The sequence below is a fragment of the Pristiophorus japonicus genome, chromosome 7, assembly GCF_044704955.1.
Source record: "Pristiophorus japonicus isolate sPriJap1 chromosome 7, sPriJap1.hap1, whole genome shotgun sequence".
Lineage (NCBI taxonomy): Eukaryota > Metazoa > Chordata > Chondrichthyes > Pristiophoridae > Pristiophorus > Pristiophorus japonicus.
In genome coordinates this window covers 100,588,103-100,607,744 of record NC_091983.1, presented here as the reverse complement: position 1 = coordinate 100,607,744, position 19,642 = coordinate 100,588,103, and the positions used below count along the sequence as shown (strand labels likewise).

At 48.8% G+C, this 19,642-nt stretch overlaps 1 protein-coding gene across 4 annotated transcripts in view; it reads right to left on the bottom strand.

Moving 5' to 3' along the window:
* LOC139267214 (proto-oncogene tyrosine-protein kinase LCK-like) overlaps positions 1–19,642 on the bottom strand; it is a 178,444-nt gene that overhangs the window by 69,723 nt on the left and 89,079 nt on the right. For all 4 annotated transcript variants that reach the window (XM_070885179.1, XM_070885182.1, XM_070885180.1 and 1 more), the window contains exons 6-8: positions 2,099–2,202; positions 1,081–1,230; positions 840–992 (exon numbers count right to left, since the gene is read on the bottom strand). In XM_070885179.1, the coding sequence (XP_070741280.1) occupies positions 840–992; positions 1,081–1,230; positions 2,099–2,202 (407 nt within the window). The remainder of the gene's footprint in view (positions 1–839; positions 993–1,080; positions 1,231–2,098; positions 2,203–19,642) is intronic.

The following is a 19,642-nucleotide window of genomic DNA, read 5'->3' as shown; positions in this document are numbered from 1 at the left end:
TATGTAAACGTGAATTCCAAATCGAGGCCCATACTGCTTGTGAAGTGAAGTGGAATGAGATTCCCACTTTAAGGTCAGGCCCTAACACTGGATTTATGCTGCATTTACAGTGTAACTGCAGCGTTGATATACAGCAAAATCACTATGTTAATGCTACAATTGTCGTGTGAATGTACTATAAAACACTTAGTTCCATCTTAGCTCCAGAAATAGGGCCCATTGTGAGCAACTGCATCATGCGTTTTAAAGGAGTTCACATCCCACTGTAATTACAACTATACCGGAATTCAGTCACATCAACCTAGTCCTTAGAGAATGACCAAGCAGAAGAAATGCACTGCTCCATGGAAAACATCTCAGAATCTGTTCTCTACCCAACCATCCACCCGAACAAGTCTTAACTTAATTACATTTCTACAGATGAATGGAGTCAGCTATAAACAAGATGAATACTATTCCTTACTGAATGTATTGGCAAGGTAAACAGCAAGTGGAATCATTGGGACCAATTTCCATCTACTTTGTGCCTGCGGAACACTTATGCCAAGTCTTCACCGCATTTGCACTGCCCACATATGTCCAGTGGTTTCCTTGATGCAGGCATTGCTTGTGCCTAGAATAAGCATTGTGCCCATGAGGAAGCAATTACATCAACATGTCTATCATCTCACTTTTCAGGCAAAGTTACAGCAGTGGAGTGGGAGCAGCTCTGAGGAAATTCCCAGCTATTGTACATGAAAATAATATAGCTTCAAATAAATAGCATAGTTCCCCATCAGAAACTGAAACAGGAATTGGAATTTTGCATGTCAATAAATCCTACTGATTTCAGTACTCACCCAGCCAAACCTCCCCAAACTGCCCAGCGCCCAGTTTACTTAACATCCTCAAGGAATCTCTTGGGATTTCCCATTCATCAGGCCACCATGGCTTCTGAGGAGCCAGCCTTGGGCATGGTTTAGTCAGTCGTTGGCACAAACCATCTGAATTTTCTGAAGAAATAATATAGGTGAGCAGTCATTTAAGACTATCATGAATGATTAAAATAGAATTCTTGCATTAATGGCTGCATATACTTACTTGAATAATACAGAACAAGTTTTTGTAAATTGGTGAATGTGGCTCTGGGAGTGATATAATAACCACCGCCGTCAAGGGTTCTAATCTTGTAGTGCTTCACTATATCACCATATTTAGAGTCACAGTCCCTCACAGAAAGTGAAAAGGCACCTACACAAGATAGTGAAAGAGATGGTTAAATGTCACTTTTAGTCAGTTGAACTCAATAATAAAAGAAAAAATAGAAAGAACTTGCATTTATATAGCACTTTTCATGTCCTTAGGATGCCAAAATGCTTTAAATTCAATTTAGTACTTTTGAAGTGTAATCACTGTTGTAATGTAGGAAATGCGCAGCCAATTTTGCACACAGCAAGGCCCCTCAAACATCTGGATTATGTGCTCAAGTCTCTGAAGTGAGACTTAAACCCACAAGCTTCTGACTCAAGAGGCAAGAGTTCTACCAACTAAACCAAGGTTGATTGCTTAAAATAACAGCCTGCTGGGAGTTTAAATTTTTGCAGTTTAGCAGAGGCAAACTAAAATCCAAATATCAATAAAGTACTTACTAAATGGATATTATCTCAAAAGCTTACTTTTCTGATTATTTGTTTCTATCAGATCTCAATAAATCCCAAACTACTCCAACATAAAGGCTTGCAAAATGATTTTTGCTAGTAATTACACAAAATTTAATTTTATAAATAGAATGAAAAACCATGCTGCAAATCTTAAATAATAGTAAAAGTAAAATTGCTGGAAATATACATGAGGTTAGTTAACAACTGAAAGAGAAAGATAGAGCAACAGAGAAATAAAAGGTCCCACCCGAACATTCACCAATCTTTCTCTTTCAAGCACTTTCTGTTTCTATTACAGCTTAAGTCTACTGGCTTACAATAAATGTATGAATTATATTTGTAGTTATATCCTAGGACATAGTTTTCTATTGTGACTCATTGTTGATCTGGCACAAAGTAAATCTCGCGTTAAAGTTTCACGTGCTAATCTGTATAAAGCATTTTCATAAATTACCAACCTTTGTTAGTTTCACTCTCTCGGATTAGAAACGTTCCTGACTTATTGCCTGCTGCTAACAGGTGCCTCTCAGCATCTTTGCGGCTTTTTTCTCTGAAGAACCATCTGAAAATTAGTAAACAGGAGACCATTAATGCATGTTTAGCTTGGCTCAAAATGATGGGTTCATGAGGCCCCACTCCAGGATGTATGCACATAATCTAGGCTGACACTCCAGTACAGCACTGAGGTAATGCTTCACGGTTAGAAGTGTCACCATTTGGGTAGCAGATTAATGAAGACCCTGACTGCCTGCTTAGATGGACATTAAAGATCCTGTACCACTATTTTAGAAGAGTATGCTTTTCAACAGTTTTATGATATCGAAGCCAACATTCTGGCCATGCACAAAATGGCTGCCACATTTCCTCCATAATAATGACAGCAGTTCAAAATTAATTTAGATACTTTTGGATGTTTCTGAGAAACATGATTAGAGACTTTATAAATTAAAGTCTATCAGCTTAGGCGTTAGGGTCTATTGTAACTGCCCAGTGAAAGCCAGTCTGGTGTTCTTTTCCAAGTCATATAATTTATTCAAAATATTATATTTTATATAGCAATATTGAACAAAACTTTCTGATGGGATTGCTACTAGCATGATTTAAAAAGAGTATTTTCCTTTTGAACAAAAATTATTGTGTACAATTGAACAAGGTGTCCAGTAATTAGGCTACAGATCAGTAATTAATAAATATGCAAGGCCAACAATGAAAGTGATTGCACTTTAGCCTTGAGATGACTAAAACGCTAACGCAAACTTAGCATGTCAATATGACATTCCTCAATTCGCTGTTTTAATGAAGACCCATTTAAGTGCCTGAATCATTCCTACAATTCCCAATCGTATTTAGATTTGGTTTATAAAACAACAACTTGTATTTATATAGCGCCTTTAATGTAGTGGAACATCCCAAGGCGCTTCACAGGAGTATTATGAGGCAAAAAACTTTATACCGAGCAACATAAGGAGAAATTAGGGCAGGTGACCAAAAGCTTGATCAAAGAGATAGGTTTTAAGGAGCGTCTTGAAGGAGGAAAGAAAGGTAGACAGGTGAAGACAGGGAATTCCAGAGCTTAGGGCCGAGGCAACAGAAGGTACGGCCACCAATGGTTGAGCGATTATAATCGGGGATGCTGAAGAGGGCAGAATTTGAGGAGTGCAGACATCTTGGGGGGATTGTGGGGCTGGAGGAGATTACAGAGATTAGGAGGGGTGAGGCCATGGAGGGATTTGAAAATAAGGATGAGAATTTTGAAATCGAGACGTTGCTTAACCGGGAGCCAATATAGGTCAGCGAGCACAGGGGTGATGGGTGAGCGGGAGTTGGTGCGAGTTAGCACACGAACAGCCAAGTTTTGGATCACCTCTAGTTTACATAAGATAGAATGTGGGAGGCCAGCCAGGAGTGCATTGGTATGAGAATTTCAGCAGCAGATGAGCTGAGGCAAAGGCAGAGATAGGCGCTGTTACAGACGGGGAAATAGGCGGTCTTAGTTATGCTGCGGATATGTGGTTGAAAGCTTATTTCAGGGTCAAGTATGAGGCGAAGGTTGCAAACCGTCTGGTTCAGCCTCAGATAGAAGTTGGGGAGTCAGTGGCTAGGGAGCAGAATTTGTGGCGGGGACAAAAAACAATGGCTTCAGTCTTTCCAATATTCAAATGGAGAAAATTTCTGCTCATCCAGAACTGGATGTCGGACAAGCAGTCTGACAATTTAGAGACTGTGGAAGTGTTGAGAGACATGGTGGTGAGTTAGAACTGGGTGGCATCAGCGTATATATGGAAACTGACGTTGTGTTTTCGGATGATGTCGCCAAGGGGCAACATGTATATGAAAAATAGGAGGGGGCCAAGGATAAATCCTTGGGGGACACCAGAGGTAACGATCCGGGGGCAGGAAGAGAAGCGGTTGCAGGTGACTCACTGGTTACGATTAGATAGATAAGAATGGAACCAGGCGAGTGCAGTCCCACCCAGCTGGACGACGGTGGAGAGGTGTTGGAGAAGGTTAGAGTGATCAACCGTGTCAAAGACTGCAGACAAGTCAAGAAAGACAAAGAGGGATAGTTTGCCTTTATCAGTCACAAAGGATGTCATTTGTGACTTTGATGAGAGCCGTTTCGGTACTTCCTTTTCTGGCTCCCATGTTAGCTGACATGGCAGGCACGGAAACCAGATTGGAGGGATTCAAACATGGAAATGCAGGAAAGATGGGCACGACAACACATTCAAGGACTTTGGCGAGGAAAGGGAGGTTGGAGGTGGGACGGTAGTCTGCAAGGACGGAGGGGTCGAGAGTTGTTTTTTGAGGAGAGGTGTGATGACGGCAGATTTGAAGGAGGGGGGGACAGTACCTGAGGAGAGAGAACCGTTAACAATGTCAGCTAACATGGGAGCCAGAAAAGGAAGTTGGTTGTCAGCAATTTGGTGGGAATAGGTTCAAAGGAGCACAAAGTGGGTCTCATGGACAGCATGAGCTCAGAAAGGTCATGAAGGGAATTTGGAGAGAAACTGGAGAAAGATGTGAGGTCAGGGCTAGGGCAGGGGGGATCCTTAGAGGAAATTTGGCCCGGTGGGCTAGGGAAAGGAAGGGAAGAAGCCGAGGCGGCTGAACGGATGGTCTCAATCTTAGAGACAAAGATACAATGGGTCACAATTTGCAAATGTTGTACACTGTATTTAATACAGAGATTTAATAACATTTCTAATCAGACTCCAAGACCTCTATGCTTAGCAATTCCTTATGTTATTCAGATGATGCCAGGCTTTGCAATATATGAACCAAACATGTTCCACCATTTAAAGAAATTGCTCACTTACTTGATTACAAAGTTACAAAGTATTTGCAGCACAGAAACAGGCCATTTGGCCCAACAGGCCCATACCGGTATTTATGCTCCACACGAGCCTTCTCCCAGCCCTCTTCATCTAACTCATCAACATAGCCTTCGATTGATTTCTCCCTCATGTGCTTATCTAGCTTCCCCTTAAATGCATCTATGTTACTCGTCTCAGCTACTCCTCCTGGGAGCGAGATCCACATTCTAACCACTCTCTGGGTATCACACATAGCATGAAAGATAGTCGGGTAATCATTACAAACTTGTATATGGTCAAATGTGTGTACATGCATATAAAGTTCAGCCACAACTATGGTTCCGATTAAGAATATCTGACCAAAGCATTAACTTATCATTTCTCATTTCAGATGCCGATGGACCTGCTGTGTGTTCCCAGTATTTTCTAATTTTATTTTTGTTAACTTCTACTCTTGTTAGATTGCCCATAAATTGATGAAAAATACCTGAGAAATGTAATGTTTGTAAGCTGGTAATGCTTGTAGCTCCATACTGTGGATGAAGTTGTAATAAACAGACAGGCAGCTCGGTAGCTTCCGGACAGAGAGCCTGCCATCTTAAGAAGCTGTGTGTGTGTGTTCTGTGAAGATATCACAGTTGGCGACTGAGGATGGAGATTTTTCGGACGTTTAAAGTTTAATTTTTGTTGGTGAAGGATTCAGCCAGCCGACAGAATACTTTGGAAGTTTCTGTCTTTGAAAAAAAAGCTACAAAATCCGAGGTAAACTACAGCACACGGTGAGAACAGCTAGAGTTTAAACATGGCAGGTGTAATTGGATATTTGGGTGAACATAGACACGATCAGGAACGTTTTAAAGCATATGTGGATCGGCTAGAAATGTATTTCACTGCAAATAACATAATCGAAGTTCCAGACAATGCAGTCCAAAACCAGGCTGTATTGGAACGGAAGAAAGCGATCTTCTTAACAGCGGCATTATACGAAACCCTTGTAAATTTGCTTGTGTCTGACGAGCCAAAGGACACAATGCTTAAAGAGATTTTAACGAAGCTGGAGCAGCACTATAACCCCAAACCGTTAGAAATTGCTGAAAGCTATCGTTTCGGTATTCGGCATCAAAGGATTGATGAATGTATCAATGATTATATCATAGCATTAAAAAAACTATCGATGCACTGTAATTTTGGAAACTTTCAAAACCGAGCGTTACAGGATTGTTTTGTTTGTGGGGTGAAAAATGATGCGATCAGAAGGAAGTTATTGACGACGGATGACTTGACTTTTGAGATTGCTTGTCAGACAGCGAGGTCGATGAGCATGGCCGAACAACATTCCCGATAATTAAATAATGATTACGGTCATCAGTCAAATGAGGTAAATCACCTGCAGGTTCAAAGTAAAAGACAGCCATGGCCGAAAGTCTCAGAAACTAGAAATTCTAACAGAGCGTTGAAGTCATGCTATAGGTGCCTGGGACAACACATTGCTCAAAGTTGTCCATATGTGAAGGCAGAGTGTTTCTTCTGCAGAAAGACTGGGCATCTTGCGACTGAAGGGTAAACCAGCTTTTAAAGCTATGAGTCCAGCGTTCAAAGCTATGAGTAGTAATCCAAAGAGACTGCATGGCTTGGAAGAACAACAGCAGGAAGAGGAGATGTTAGAGTTATACGTCATCAGGAGCACAAGGTTAATGAACAGCGATTCGGAAAGCATCAAAATCCACATAGATGTTGCGGGATTCATGATACCAATGGAAATTGACACGGGTGCCTGCATGAGTGTAATACTGGAGTCACTGTACCACGACAAATTGCGTGATTTCGAACTGGAGAAATCCAAGATAGAGCTGCGAGGCTACTCGGGAGAGAAAATTCCTGTAGTAGGCCATATCACCCGGTGATACATAAAGATCAATTTCAGAACTTGCCTCTAATAATAGTGAAAGGAGACAAGACTGCTTTACTAGGAAGAAATTGGTTGAGCTCACTGAAGCTGGATTGGAGTAAGATTTTCTCGGTGGAAGCGAGATTTTCATCAACGGATGAGGTTATCAAGCAATTTCCGAAGGTGTTCTGCGAAATGGGCAGTCTGATCCAAGGCTTCAAGGTGAGTGTCAGGGTACAGAAGGACGCTAGATCGGTTTACTACAAGCCACGTTCCGTACCATATGCATTCAAAGAGAAAGTTGAGCAAGAACTCAAAAGACTAGAGACTGAGAACATTATTTGTAAGGTAGATCGATGTAATTGGACTACACCCATTGTTGTTGTACCTAAGTCTGATGGTAAAGTAAGATTGTGTGGTGATTATAAGGTAACCGTAAATCAGGTTCTAGAGTGTAATGTCCCCAATACATTGCCAAATATAGAAGATTTGTTCACAACACTGACAGGTGGCCAGATCTTCTCAAAACTGGATCTTCTGAATGCCTACTTACAGCTTGATGAGGAGTCCAAGTCATGTTTGACTATAAACACTCATCTAGGCCTATATCAATTTAATAGGCTACCGTTTGGAGTGTCTTCCGCACCTGCCATATTCCAAGGGATGATGAACCAGATTTTGCAAGGTATTGAAGGGGTAGTATGTTATTTGGATGACATACTAATTTCAGCACCAAATAGGCAAATTCATAATAACATTTTGAATGAAGTCCTCAAACGGCTAGAGAAGCACAGAGTACGAGTGTCTGCTCGTAAGTGTGACTTATTTAAAAACTCAGTGGAGCACTTAGGGTACAGAGTAGACAAAGATGGTTTAAATCCGACCAAGGAAAAATTGGATGCAATTAGAAATGCACCCACTCCCAGGAATGTCACTGAACTTTGTTCATTCTTGGGTCTTTTGAACTATTATGGGAAGTTCCTACCAAATTTGGCTGCAGTATTACATCCACTGAATGAACTTTTGAAAAAACAGGTCCAGTGGAAGTGGTCAAAAGAATGCGATACAGCATTCAAGGAGTTTAAAAGCAAATTGGTAGAGAGCACCATGTTAGTTCACTATGACATATCTAAGGAGATTAAGCTAGCATGTGATGCCTCTCCATATGGAGTTGGGGCAGTAATTGCTCATGTATCAAGTAGTGGGGAAGAGAGACCAATTGCTTTTGCTTCACGCACTCTCAGTGCCAGTGAGAAAAATTATGCGCAAATTGAAAGGGAAGCTTTGGCATTAATTTTTGGGGTCAAGAAGTTTCACAAATACTTGTATGATCGTAAGTTTACCATCATTACGGACCATAAGCCCCTAACAGCAATCCTCAATCCAAAGTCCCCAATTCCAACATTAGCTGCAGCCCGAATGCAGAGATGGGCTTTGATTTTGTCAGCATATACATATGATATTAAATACAGACGATCAGCTGATCACAGTAATGCTGATGCAATGTCTAGATTGCCTTCCCCATCACAGGGTACACCCGATAGGGAAGAAGTGTTTTATTTTTCATACATTGATGAACTGCCAGTCACAGCTGGGGAGATTGGTAGAGCAACCAAACGTGACCCAGTGATGTCAAAGGTGTATGAGTATATTGCAACTGGATGGCCAAACCAGGTAACGGACAAAGATACACATCCATTCTTCATTCGTAGGAATGAATTATCAGTTGATAAAGATTGTATCATGTGGGGTGCAAGAGTGGTTAAACCAAAGAAATTCAGGTCCAAATTATTAGGAGACTTCCATGACAAGCACCTGGGAATGTGCTTGACCAAGAGTTTTGCACGCAGTTATTTATGGTGGCCAAGTCTTAATAAAGATATAGAGTACATTGTGAGTCAGTGTACGACATGTCAATCAGTAAGCAAGCAACCACCACCAGTACCATTACAGCCATGGAAATGGCCTCCCAGAGTGTGGCAAAGGCTACATATTGATTTTGCTGAGTTAAATGGACAACAATTGTTCATTGTAATTGATAGCCATTCAAAGTGGGTTGAGGTGTTTCCAATGTGGAAAATAACAACAAGTAAAACATTGGACATTTTACGAAAATTATTTTCTGCATTTGGCCTCCCTGAAGAAATTGTTTCGGATAATGGACCACAATTTCGTTCAGAAGAATTTGCACAATTTACGAGCAAAAATGGTGTGAAACACACCAAGGTTCCACCATACCACCCTGCTTTGAATGGTGCAGCAGAGCGCACTGTAAAAATTGTTAAACATGCCTCATAAAACAAAAGTTAGATCCAAATCCAAGAAAATGATAGTTGTCATTGGATCACAAATTGACTAATTTTTTGATTACATATCGAAATACACCTCATACAACTACTGGTAGAATGCCAGCAGAGTTGTTTCTAAAACGACAGCCACGAACCAGATTCTCATTGTTAAAGCCAAATTTGGCACAGTCTGTAGAAGAGACACAAATTAGACAAAAAGAGAGTCATGATAAAGGGAGATTAAAAGAGGGAAGAGTGAAATTAAACCAGAAGGTGAGAGTGAAGAACCATCACCATAAATGGTTAAAGTGGTTACCTGGAAGAGTGGTGAAGATATGTGGTCCTCGCACATATTTGGTAAAGATGTTTGATAATGGACAGGTTAGGTTTGTCCATATTGATCATATTTTATCTACAGACATGGAAGGAGTTGAAGGTGGGAATGATTCAATTATTTCTAACTCATCAGATAGTTTTGATATACCAATAGCAAATCCTAAATCCAATGTACTGGAAACAAATCCAGGAGAGAATCAGAATGATGAAAGTCTGAGTTCGAGTCAGGGAAACAAAGAGCCTGAACTTAGAAGGAGTGCAAATAAAAATCAAGGAAATTCCATGGAGGAAAATGTTCCTCAGGATGAGCCTCAAATGAGTGTGAAATCAACACCATGTTTGGAAGGTTCTGTTCGAGAGTGAAGGTATCCTCTTCAAAACAGAAAACAAGTGCTAAAGTTAAATTTGTAAATATGTATAAAAATGAAGTTATTTATGATGTTTGTTATGATGGCTTTTTCATTAAGGAGGGAGAAGTGTAATGTTTGTAAGCTGGTAATGCTTGTAGCTCCGTACTGTGGATGTGGACGTATTGTGTACTGCAGCTGCAGAGTTATAATAAACAGACAGGCAGCTTCGCTTCCGGACAGAGAGCCTGCCATCTTAAGAAGCTGTGCGTGTGTGCTCTGTGAAGAGACATCAGAGGTATAATGTAATAATGGTCGTCTAGGGGCTGATTTTATGACATCGTGTTTCCTGCCAGAAAACCATTGGAAAATCATATGTGTTCCCCACAGATTGTCATCCCATATGAGGAGCACTCCCACAACTTCCCAATGAGAGCTAAAGGTGGGCAAAGCTCTCTGCTGAGAGCACAGATTAGATCAGCGCTCTAATGTTAGTGTTAGAGGATTGAGAGTAAGTGAAGAATTTGTTTTGTATTAAGCCCCCAATGCAAAAGCCCACAGCACTTTGCAGTCTTCACAGAGGTCACAAACAGCTTGATCTCAAGGTTAAAAACAACACATTGAGTGCATTTAGATCTAAACTTTCTCACAATTCATGCATTCTAAGGGCCCAATTTTCCCCAACCTCTTTTTTCAGCGCACTTACCTTAAATGCGCCGACTCTGCGCGCTGGAAACGGCGCCGAAAAAAAGGGGCCCCATCCTGCCGACTCTCCGGTGTCCCAGCGTGGCGTAGCTTGTGAAGTGGGAGGCGGAGCAACAGGCCAGCGCAGAAAGCACTGCCGGCAGCTGCGCGCATGCGCAGTGAAGTCTGCGCGCATGCTCCTGCCCTCCCAGCGTGTCCTGCGGGCTGTGAGCAGGACCAGATGCTCACAGCCCCTATCCCCAGCCGAAGGGACGTCCCAATCTCCGCCGCACCCTATCCCCGGCCGAGTGGCCACCCGCACCGGCCGGCCGGACCGCTGACTTCCTGGGGCAAGGTAGGGCTTCAGTTTTATTTTTTATTTATTGATGGTTGTGCTCGAGAGTTTTGATTGGGAGGCGGGGGGAGGAAGAGAGTTTTGGGGAAGGGGGGGAGAAAGTGTTTTGGGGGGGGGGGGGGAGAAAGAGTGTTGGGGGGGGGACTTTAAAAAAAATACTTGATTCTGGCATAAAGGTAGGACTTCTATTTTTTATTTGTTATTGATTGATTGCTTATTATTTTTTGTGCTTTGTTTAGTGCTTTGTAAGTCTTGGTGCTTTAAATGTACTAACCTGCGCCGAATTCTTAACTGCCTGCAATGTTTTTCAGAGCTGGCCACATACGCTGACCTAAGTCGAGTTCGAGTAAGTTTTAGCTGGCCAAAGTAGCATAAATAGCCAAAGCTGGCGTAAGTATCAGGGATCGCCCCTTTTTGAAAAAAAAATCACAAAAAAAAATTGTACCTAACTGACTTATCCTGGAGAAAATTTTGGGGGGAAAATGGCATTTTTTAAACTTACGCCAGAAAAAACAACTTACTCCAAAAAAATTGATACAAGTCATGGCCAAAATTGGGCCTCAAGAGACTAACTTATCTGTAGCAGAGCCATAATAGGTACATTCTATGCTTTGCTTAACCGAAATACCAGCAGCTCCTGCTAGACCCTCAGACCACAGATGACAGATGTTGAGAAAGCCTAGAACATCTGGACAGAGATTGGTATGAACTAGTCCAAAGTGCATAAAGGTCATGGAATTTATGTGAAGAAATGTAGTTGGAAAAGTATAAAAGTAGCAAGAATATAAAACAAAGTTATAAGAAGATGAATCAGAAAAAAGAGATTTAGAATATTGAGCTCAAAGACTAATGTGTGATCTTTTAAGAACATAAGAAATAGGGGCAGGAGTCGGTCATTTGGTCCCTTGAGCCTGCATCCAATCTTTTACAGCAAAGCATAGAAACAGAAAATAGGAGCAGTAGTAGGCCATTCGGCCCTTCAAGTCTGCACCGCCATTCAATATGATCATGGCTGATCCGATAAGAACATAAGAATTAGCAACAGGAGTAGGCCATCTAGCCTCTCGAGCCTGCTCCGCCATTCAACAAGATCATGGCTGATCTGGCCATGGACTCAGCACCACTTACCCGCCCGCTCCCCGTAACCCTTAATTCCCTTATTGGTTAAAAATCTATCTATCTGTGACTTGAATACATTCAATGAGCTAGCCTTAACTGCTTCCTTGGGCAGAGAATTCCACAGATTCACAACCCTCTGGGAGAAGAAATTCCTTCTCAACTCGGTTTTAAATTGGCTCCCCCGTATTTTGAGGCTGTGCCCTCTAGTTCTAGTCTCCTCGACCAGTGGAAACAACCTCTCTGCCTCTATCTTGTCTATCCCTTTCATTATTTTAAATGTTTCTATAAGATCACCCCTCATCCTTCTGAACTCCAACGAGTAAAGACCCAGTCTACTCAATCTATCATCATAAGGTAACCCCCTCATCTCTGAAATCAGCCTAATGAATCGTCTCTGTACCCCCTCCAAAGCTAGTATATCCTTCCTTAAGTAAGGTGACCAAAACTGCACGCAGTACTCCAGGTGCGGCCTCACCAATACCCGATACAGTTGCAGCAGGACCTCCCTGCTTTTGTACTCAATCCCTCTCGCAATGAATACCAGCATTCCATTCGCCTTCCTGATTACCTGCTGCACCTGCAAACTAACTTTTTTGGGATTCATGCACAAGGACAACTTGAGCCGCCTCGGGGAAATCCCCTCCGTGCCTTTCAGTTCCGCGCGGAGGGGTTTCTTGTACGGGCTGCTCCTGCACACTCTCAACTTTGCCATCCTCGCCTGCCATCCGGACACGCCATGGTGTACCATCTTGCCGTCCGGAGGAGGTGGGGGTCCCCGATGGAGGGCACTCTACGCAGAGGTCCTCCCACTATTCATCGGGGACTTGGCCTGGAGGGTGGTGCACGGAGCAGTGCCGTGCAACAAATTTTTAAGCCGGTTCACGGACTCCCAGGCCGCCTGCAATTTCTGCGGTCTGGAGGAGTCCGTGTTCCATGTTTTTATTAAGTGCACGAGGTTGCAGCCCCTGTTCCATTATTTGAAGGGGCTGCTCCTGAAATTCTGGCTGCACTTCAGTCCCACTCTCCTGATCTTTGGGCACCCTGTGCGGAGGGGAGCGGGTAGGTCCGAAGGCCTCCTCGTAGGACTGCTCCTGGGCACGGCCAAGGGTGCCATCAGCCGGTCCAGGCAGCGGGCGGTCGAGGGGGTCGTTCAATCTGACTGCCTGCCTCTCTTCCGCTCTTACATCCAGTCCAGGGTGTCCTTGGAGATGGAGCACGCGGTGTCCACCGGTACGCTCGCGGCCTTCCACGAGAGGTGGGCACCGGAGGGACTGGAGTGCATCATCACGCCCGGCAACCAAATTTTAATTTGATTTTACGTTTTAAAGTTTAATTTGTTTTAATTGCCGGTGCTTTTAGTGTCCCCTTCCCTTTTATAGGGGGCACTGGGAAAATTGTGATTTTAGTGCCCAAAAAAAAAAAAGAAAAACACAAAAAAAAAGGAAAAAAAGGGCCTTATAAATGTCTGGTGTGTCACCCAGGTCGGGTGGCACGGTTTAATGTTTTATGTTTGCAGGTAGACTCTAAAAGAGTTTCATGCACAAGGAACCAATGGTAGAGCAGTGGAGGCGTGTCCTGCACAGTTGGAGCTGAGCTGCAGTGAGGAGAGGAGCTACCAACCTTAGCTCCTGCCTGGAGAGCCCTGAGAACAGCCCAGGAAGAGAAGGAAGGAAGGAAGGGGCTTCACCACCAACTTTCACCCGGAGGGAGAGGAGGGAAGCAGAAAACTTTGAACAATTCTACCATTCTACAAAGAGTTGGAGAGAGGGGGAAAGACCAACAATAACATCCAGTGTGGAAGGAGGGAGACTCTACTATTCGACAGGTGGGTGTGTTTTGGTGCATTCCCCAATAGACTTTGATGTATCGGTGGGGGGAGGAAAGAAGACCACTGAGGGCCGGAACATCGCGGGGGGTGTGTGTGTGTGGAAGTGTGTGTGGGGGCCTTGCTTACAACTAGGCCCCACACACAATTGAACCCCCCCCCCCCCAATTGCCTAGCCTGGGATAGCTGGAGCTACCAGGCTGAAGAAAATTTACCACCTATTTAACATCGTTAGGAGTGTGTGCCTGGTGGCTCTAGCTGCCCCAGGTGAAGACATCTTCTCCCCTCATCCGAAGACCACCCCCAAAGTCTATTTGTGTTTTGCCATCTGGGGATTGCACCCACCCACAGCTGCGAGGGGAGACCTGCCCTCGCAGCCTCCCTCTTTCCCGCACCCCCCTCTCTCTATCTCTCTCTCTCTGTCTCTCCCCTCTCTCTCTGAGACCCCTTCCTCCTAATTTAAAAAAAAACCAAACAAAAAAACAACTGAGCAGAGGGAGCAAGGCCCCATCCCAATTGCCAACTAGGGGAGAGGTGTGCCTCGTTAAGAGCTCCTCTGCTCAGTCTATATACGAGGCCAATCAAGACCATTAAGGCCTGTGACTTTGGGGTGGGTGTAGCCCTTAAAGGGACCCCGTGATGGCGACCCCATCCACGCCGATGGCGGGGCCAGCGAGGACATATGCGCAGGCGGTGTCCACATTCACGGCACCTCCTGCGCCACCCGCTGCCCTGCCACCTTTTCAACTAATCACGAAAAAACACGGGGTCAAGAGCTACACTCACCCCACAATGAGCATCGAGGAGTGCGTGCGGGCGATGGCTGGGGTAGTCGGCCCCTCGGCCATTGTCGCAGCCTCCAAGATGTCTGGGAAGGCCGTGTTCTTCCTGGGGTCGGAGCGGGCGGTGTCCCTGGCCATCGAAAAGGGGCTCACGGTGGGCGGGACATTCCTGCCGGTGGACCCTCTCGAGGCCACCGCGCAGAGGGTCATCGTGTCAAACGTCCCGCCCTTTGTTCCCGCTGAGCTCCTCCTCCCTCACCTACACCAACTGGGGGAGGTAAGGTCAGGGATCAACCCCATACCGCTCGGCCTCAGGGAGAGCAGCCTGCGCCACGTGTTCTCCTTCCGCCGCCAGCTCTTTGTCCGGCTGGCGCGGGAGGACACGACGGAAGGGCACTTTAATGTGGTGCACGAGGGGACTGCCTACTGCGTCTTCTGGACGTCGGACGGCGTGCGGTGCCATGCCTGTAGGGAGGTGGGGCATGTTCGTAAGAACTGCCCCGCCTCCAAGGCCGCCAAACCACCGAAGGCGGCCAAGGCTGGCGCCGCCGCCACCCCTCCCCCTAGTTGCATCCGCGTGCCGGGAGCCGTAGGTGCGCGGGCATCGTCGGAGGCCTTTGTTTTCAGGGCCTCCGGCGGGGGGGGGGGAGAGCGTCCGACCGGAAAGAAGGCGCGGAACAAGGCGAAACATCTGCAGGCGGGTCCCCTCGGTGCGCCAGAATGTTTGACCACCGCGCTCGGCCCAACCCAGCCACCGGCGAGCGCGGGGTGCCCTGAGCCCGTGCCCGAGCCCTTGAACAACACCGCAGAGGGGCCCGGGCGTGGGCAAGAAAAGGAAAAGGGGGGAGCGGAGCGGGAGGCCTCGGCAGACATGGAGGTCTCCCTGCCTCAGCGCACCCCCAGCAACAAAAGGAGGCGCTGCTCCGTTGAGGCGGAGAGGGAACAACATCCCTCCGCGGAGGAGTCGGTGCCCGCCGCGTGTCCCGCGTCCCCCACCAGCGCCCCCAAGCAGCGCCGTAAGCGGGAGGAGTCTGTCCCCGGGGAGGGTGAGACAGTTGAGGCTGCCCAGCCTCTGCCTCCCGGGGATGGCGTGGAAGATCTGCCTGTCGTGTGGGGCGTGGGGATCGCGGAGGAAAGCATTGCCGCCGGGCCGGGCGTCCCGGGGACTGAGGCGGGCGGGGCCGAAAAGGCCGAACCTGAGCCCGCCCAGCCAATACCCAACTTCCCCCGGGAGTCGCTCGACCCGGCAGAAACACAAACTAACAATTTTAATGAAACTGTACATGCTGGGCCGGGGGGTGGCAGCGGGGAGGGGGAGGAACACCCACCCTCGCCCCTTACTTTGGAGCTGGAGCACTTGGGGAGCCTGGGGATTTCCTATGGCTGGGTCTCTCCTTTTTCCCCAGTTCCTGGGGCGGAGGGGGAACCCCTTCCGCTGTCATTTCCCGACCCAGCACCATTTTTTAAAGAGCCCAGTAGGGACTCCTCTGCCGACGATCCTGGGGGTGGGATCGGGGCAGAGCCAGGGCCGGTTGGAGCGGCCGGTTCATTTGCCGTACCTTGTGCGGTCGATGGGCCGGCTGCTGGCGGCCACCTCCCGGAGGAGGACGGGGACTCGGTGGGGGACGCGGGAGAAGACCTAGAGACCACCGCCAGGGAGGCGGTGGATCTGCTCGCGGCCGCAGCTGAGGCCCTCCTCATTCCTGCAAAGGAACTCCGGGACTTTTTGGCCCAGAGCCGGGGTCGCTGTGACCAAGCCCGACTGGCCCTGGAAAAATGGTCCGAGCCACAGCTGATCAAGGGGTCCGTCCGCGCCGCCGCTAAAACCTTGGCCGCGGGCGGGCCCTTGACAAAGGAGCAACACCTTGAGCTGCGCGAGCTCGAGGGACTCCTCGCTGGGCTGCGGAGGGAGCGGAGTTCAACAAAAGACTCCGCTCCCTCCCCCACGATAGGTTAAGGTAGAGGTTGCACTATGCTTTTGCCATGAAGATAACCATAGCCAGCCTCAACATCAACGGCGGCAGAGGGGCACGCCGTAGATTTGACAATTTTTCGCTCCTGCGGGAGGGGAAATATGCGGTGTGCTTCCTGCAAGAAACCCACACCGTTCTGGGAGACGAAGCCACGTGGCTCCTGGAATGGCAAGGAGAGGTCCGCATGAGCCACCTCACCGCCATTTCTAGTGGGGTGGCCATCTTGCTGGGCCCGCATTTTCAGGCGGAGATCTTGGGGGTCGAGGAGCCCGTGCCAGGCCGCTTGCTGCACGTAACGGTTCGCCTGGGGGACGTGCCGCTCCATCTCGTGAACGTGTACGCCCTTCAGCCCGGCCCGCAGCAAACGCGCTTCTTTGAAGAGGTGTCCGCTCTTCTTGGCTCCGTCGACGTCGGCGACTGCATTGTCCTCGGGGGGGATTTTAACTGCACCCTCGAGGCGAGGGACCGCTCCGGTGCCCCGCAGTGCATGACGGCGATGGAGAAGTTGAGGGACCTGGTCGGGTCCTTCGACTTGGTGGACGTCTGGCGAAATCTCCACCCCGACTCCAGCGCCTTTACTTGGGTGAGGCCTGGAGTATGATGGTCCAGAGTCGACCGCCTTTACGTGTCTCGGGCGTACGTTTCCTGCGTCCCGGCGGCCTCCATGCGGCCGGTGCCGTGTTCGGACCACCACCTGGTGTGGGCGGAGCTCGCTTCGCTCCGCGCGAGGACGGGGTCCGCGTACTGGCACTTTAACAACCGGCTGCTGGAGGACGTGCGGTTCCAGGACTCGTTCCGTCGATTCTGGTCCGACTGGAGAAGGAAGCAGGGGGGCTTCCCCTCCTTGAGGCTATGGTGGGACGTGGGCAAGGCTCACGTCCGCGTCTTCTGTCAAGAGTACGCGAGGGGGAGGACCAAGAGGCGGGCGGCCAGAGTCGGGCGCATAGAAAAAGAGGTGCTTGACCTGGAATCCCGTCTCGGTCAAGTCGTCCAGGACCCGGCCCTGTGGACGGTGTACGAAGCGAAGAAGGCCGCGCTGAAGGACCTGCAGCTCGTCGGGTCCCGAGGCGCGTTCGTGAGGTCGTGGATCCGGTTCCTGCGGGATCTGGACCGTGGCTCCCCCTTCTTCTACTCGCTGGAAAAAAGGCAGAGTGTCCGTAAGCAGCTCTTGACGCTGCTGGCCGACGACGGCTCTCTCGTCTCGGATCCGGAGGGCGTCAACAACAGGGCCCATGAATATTACGGGGCTCTGTTCTCTCTGGATCCGTCCAGCGAGGAAGCGCGTAGAGTTTTGTGGGAGGACCTGCCGAAGGTCAGCCCGGAGGGCGCCGAAAATCTGGAAGCTCCGCTAAGCCTGGCGGAGCTGACCGGTGCCCTCGACCGGCTCTCGAGGGGAAAATCCCCGGGGCAGGACGGGCTGACCGTGGAGTTCCACAGGGTGTTCTGGGACGTCCTGGGGAGCGACTACGCGCGGGTCCTGGGGGAAAGTCTGGCGACCGGGGAGATGCCCCTCTCTTGGCGCAGGGCAGTCATCATCCTGCTGCCTAAGAAGGGCGATCTCCGCCTCCTTAAGAACTGGCGCCCGGTCTCCCTCCTCAGCACGGACTACAAAATCTTCGCCAGGGCGATGTCTGCTCGCCTTGGTGCCGTGCTGGACCACATGATCCACCCCGACCAGTCCTACACGGTCCCGGGCCGGACAATCCACGATAACATCCATCTGGTCCGGGACCTCATCCATTGTTCCCAGGAGGCTGGTCTGTCGGTCGCCTTCCTATCCCTCGACCAAGAGAAGGCGTTCGACAGGGTGGATCACGACTATCTGCTCGGAACTCTGCGCGCTTTCGGGTTCGGGACGCATTTCGTCGCCCGGATCCGACTTTTGTACGCCGCCGCGGAGTGTCTGATTAAGGTTAACGGGTCCTTGACGGCGCCCCTTCGCTTTAGGAGAGGGGTGCGCCAGGGATGCCCCATGTCCGGCCAGTTATACGCCGTTTGCGTGGAGCCTTTCCTGCGCCTCTTGCGGACGAGGTTGACGGGACTGGCTCTTCAAGGGCCGGGCTTGGAGGTCGTCCTCTCGGCTTACGCCGATGACGTGCTCCTCGCGGTAGAGGATCCCGCTGACCTGCGGAGGATGCGAGAGTGCCAAGAGATTTACTCGGCCGCGTCCTCCGCCAGGATCAACTGGGAGAAATGTTCCGGACTCCTGGTGGGTCAGTGGCGGGTGGACTCCCTGCCGGAGGAGCTCAGGCCTTTTTCCTGGAGCACGACCCATCTCCTCTATCTGGGAGTCTACCTTAGCCCCGACGAGGGAGCCTGGCCGGCGAACTGGCAGGAGCTGGAGGCCAAGGTCGCCGCTCGCCTAGGGCGCTGGACAGGACTGCTCCGAGTGCTGTCCTACAGGGGTCGAGCGCTAGTCATAAACCAGCTGGTGGCCGCAATGTTGTGGTACCGGCTGGTCACTTTGACCCCTCCCCCTGCGTTTGTCGCCAAGATACAGAAGAAGCTGGTGGACTTCTTCTGGAACAACAGGAAGCACTGGGTCTCTGCTGCGGTCTTGAGTCTCTCGCTTGAGGAGGGCGGTCAGTCGTTGGTGTGCGTCAGCGCCCAGCTCGTGACTTTCCGTCTTCAGACCCTGCAGAGATACCTTTACGTCGAGCCCCCTCCTAGGTGGTGCGCTCTGGCGATGTATTTCTTCCGCCAGCAGCGCGACCTCAACTACGACACGCAGCTCCTGTTTGTGAACTTGGGGGGTGTCAGGACCGCCCTCCGGGAGCTGCCTGTCTTTTACAGGGACCTCATTAGGGTTTGGAACAAAGTCTCCACCAAGCGCAGCTCTCCGCCGGCTGGAATGGCGGCTGTTCTGCAGGAGCCGCTGCTCGGGAATCCGTACCTCCACGGCCGAGGTTTTATGTGGCGGTCGGAAGAGAGGGCTGTGGCTGGTGAGGTGACCAGGGTCAGGGACCTGCTCGATGGCGGAGGAGCGGGCTGGATGGCGCCAGACGTGCTGGCACGGTGCCTAAATTCTGCCAACGTCCGCCACGCGGCCGATGCCATCGAGTCGCTAAAAACAGCTCTGGGCCCTGAC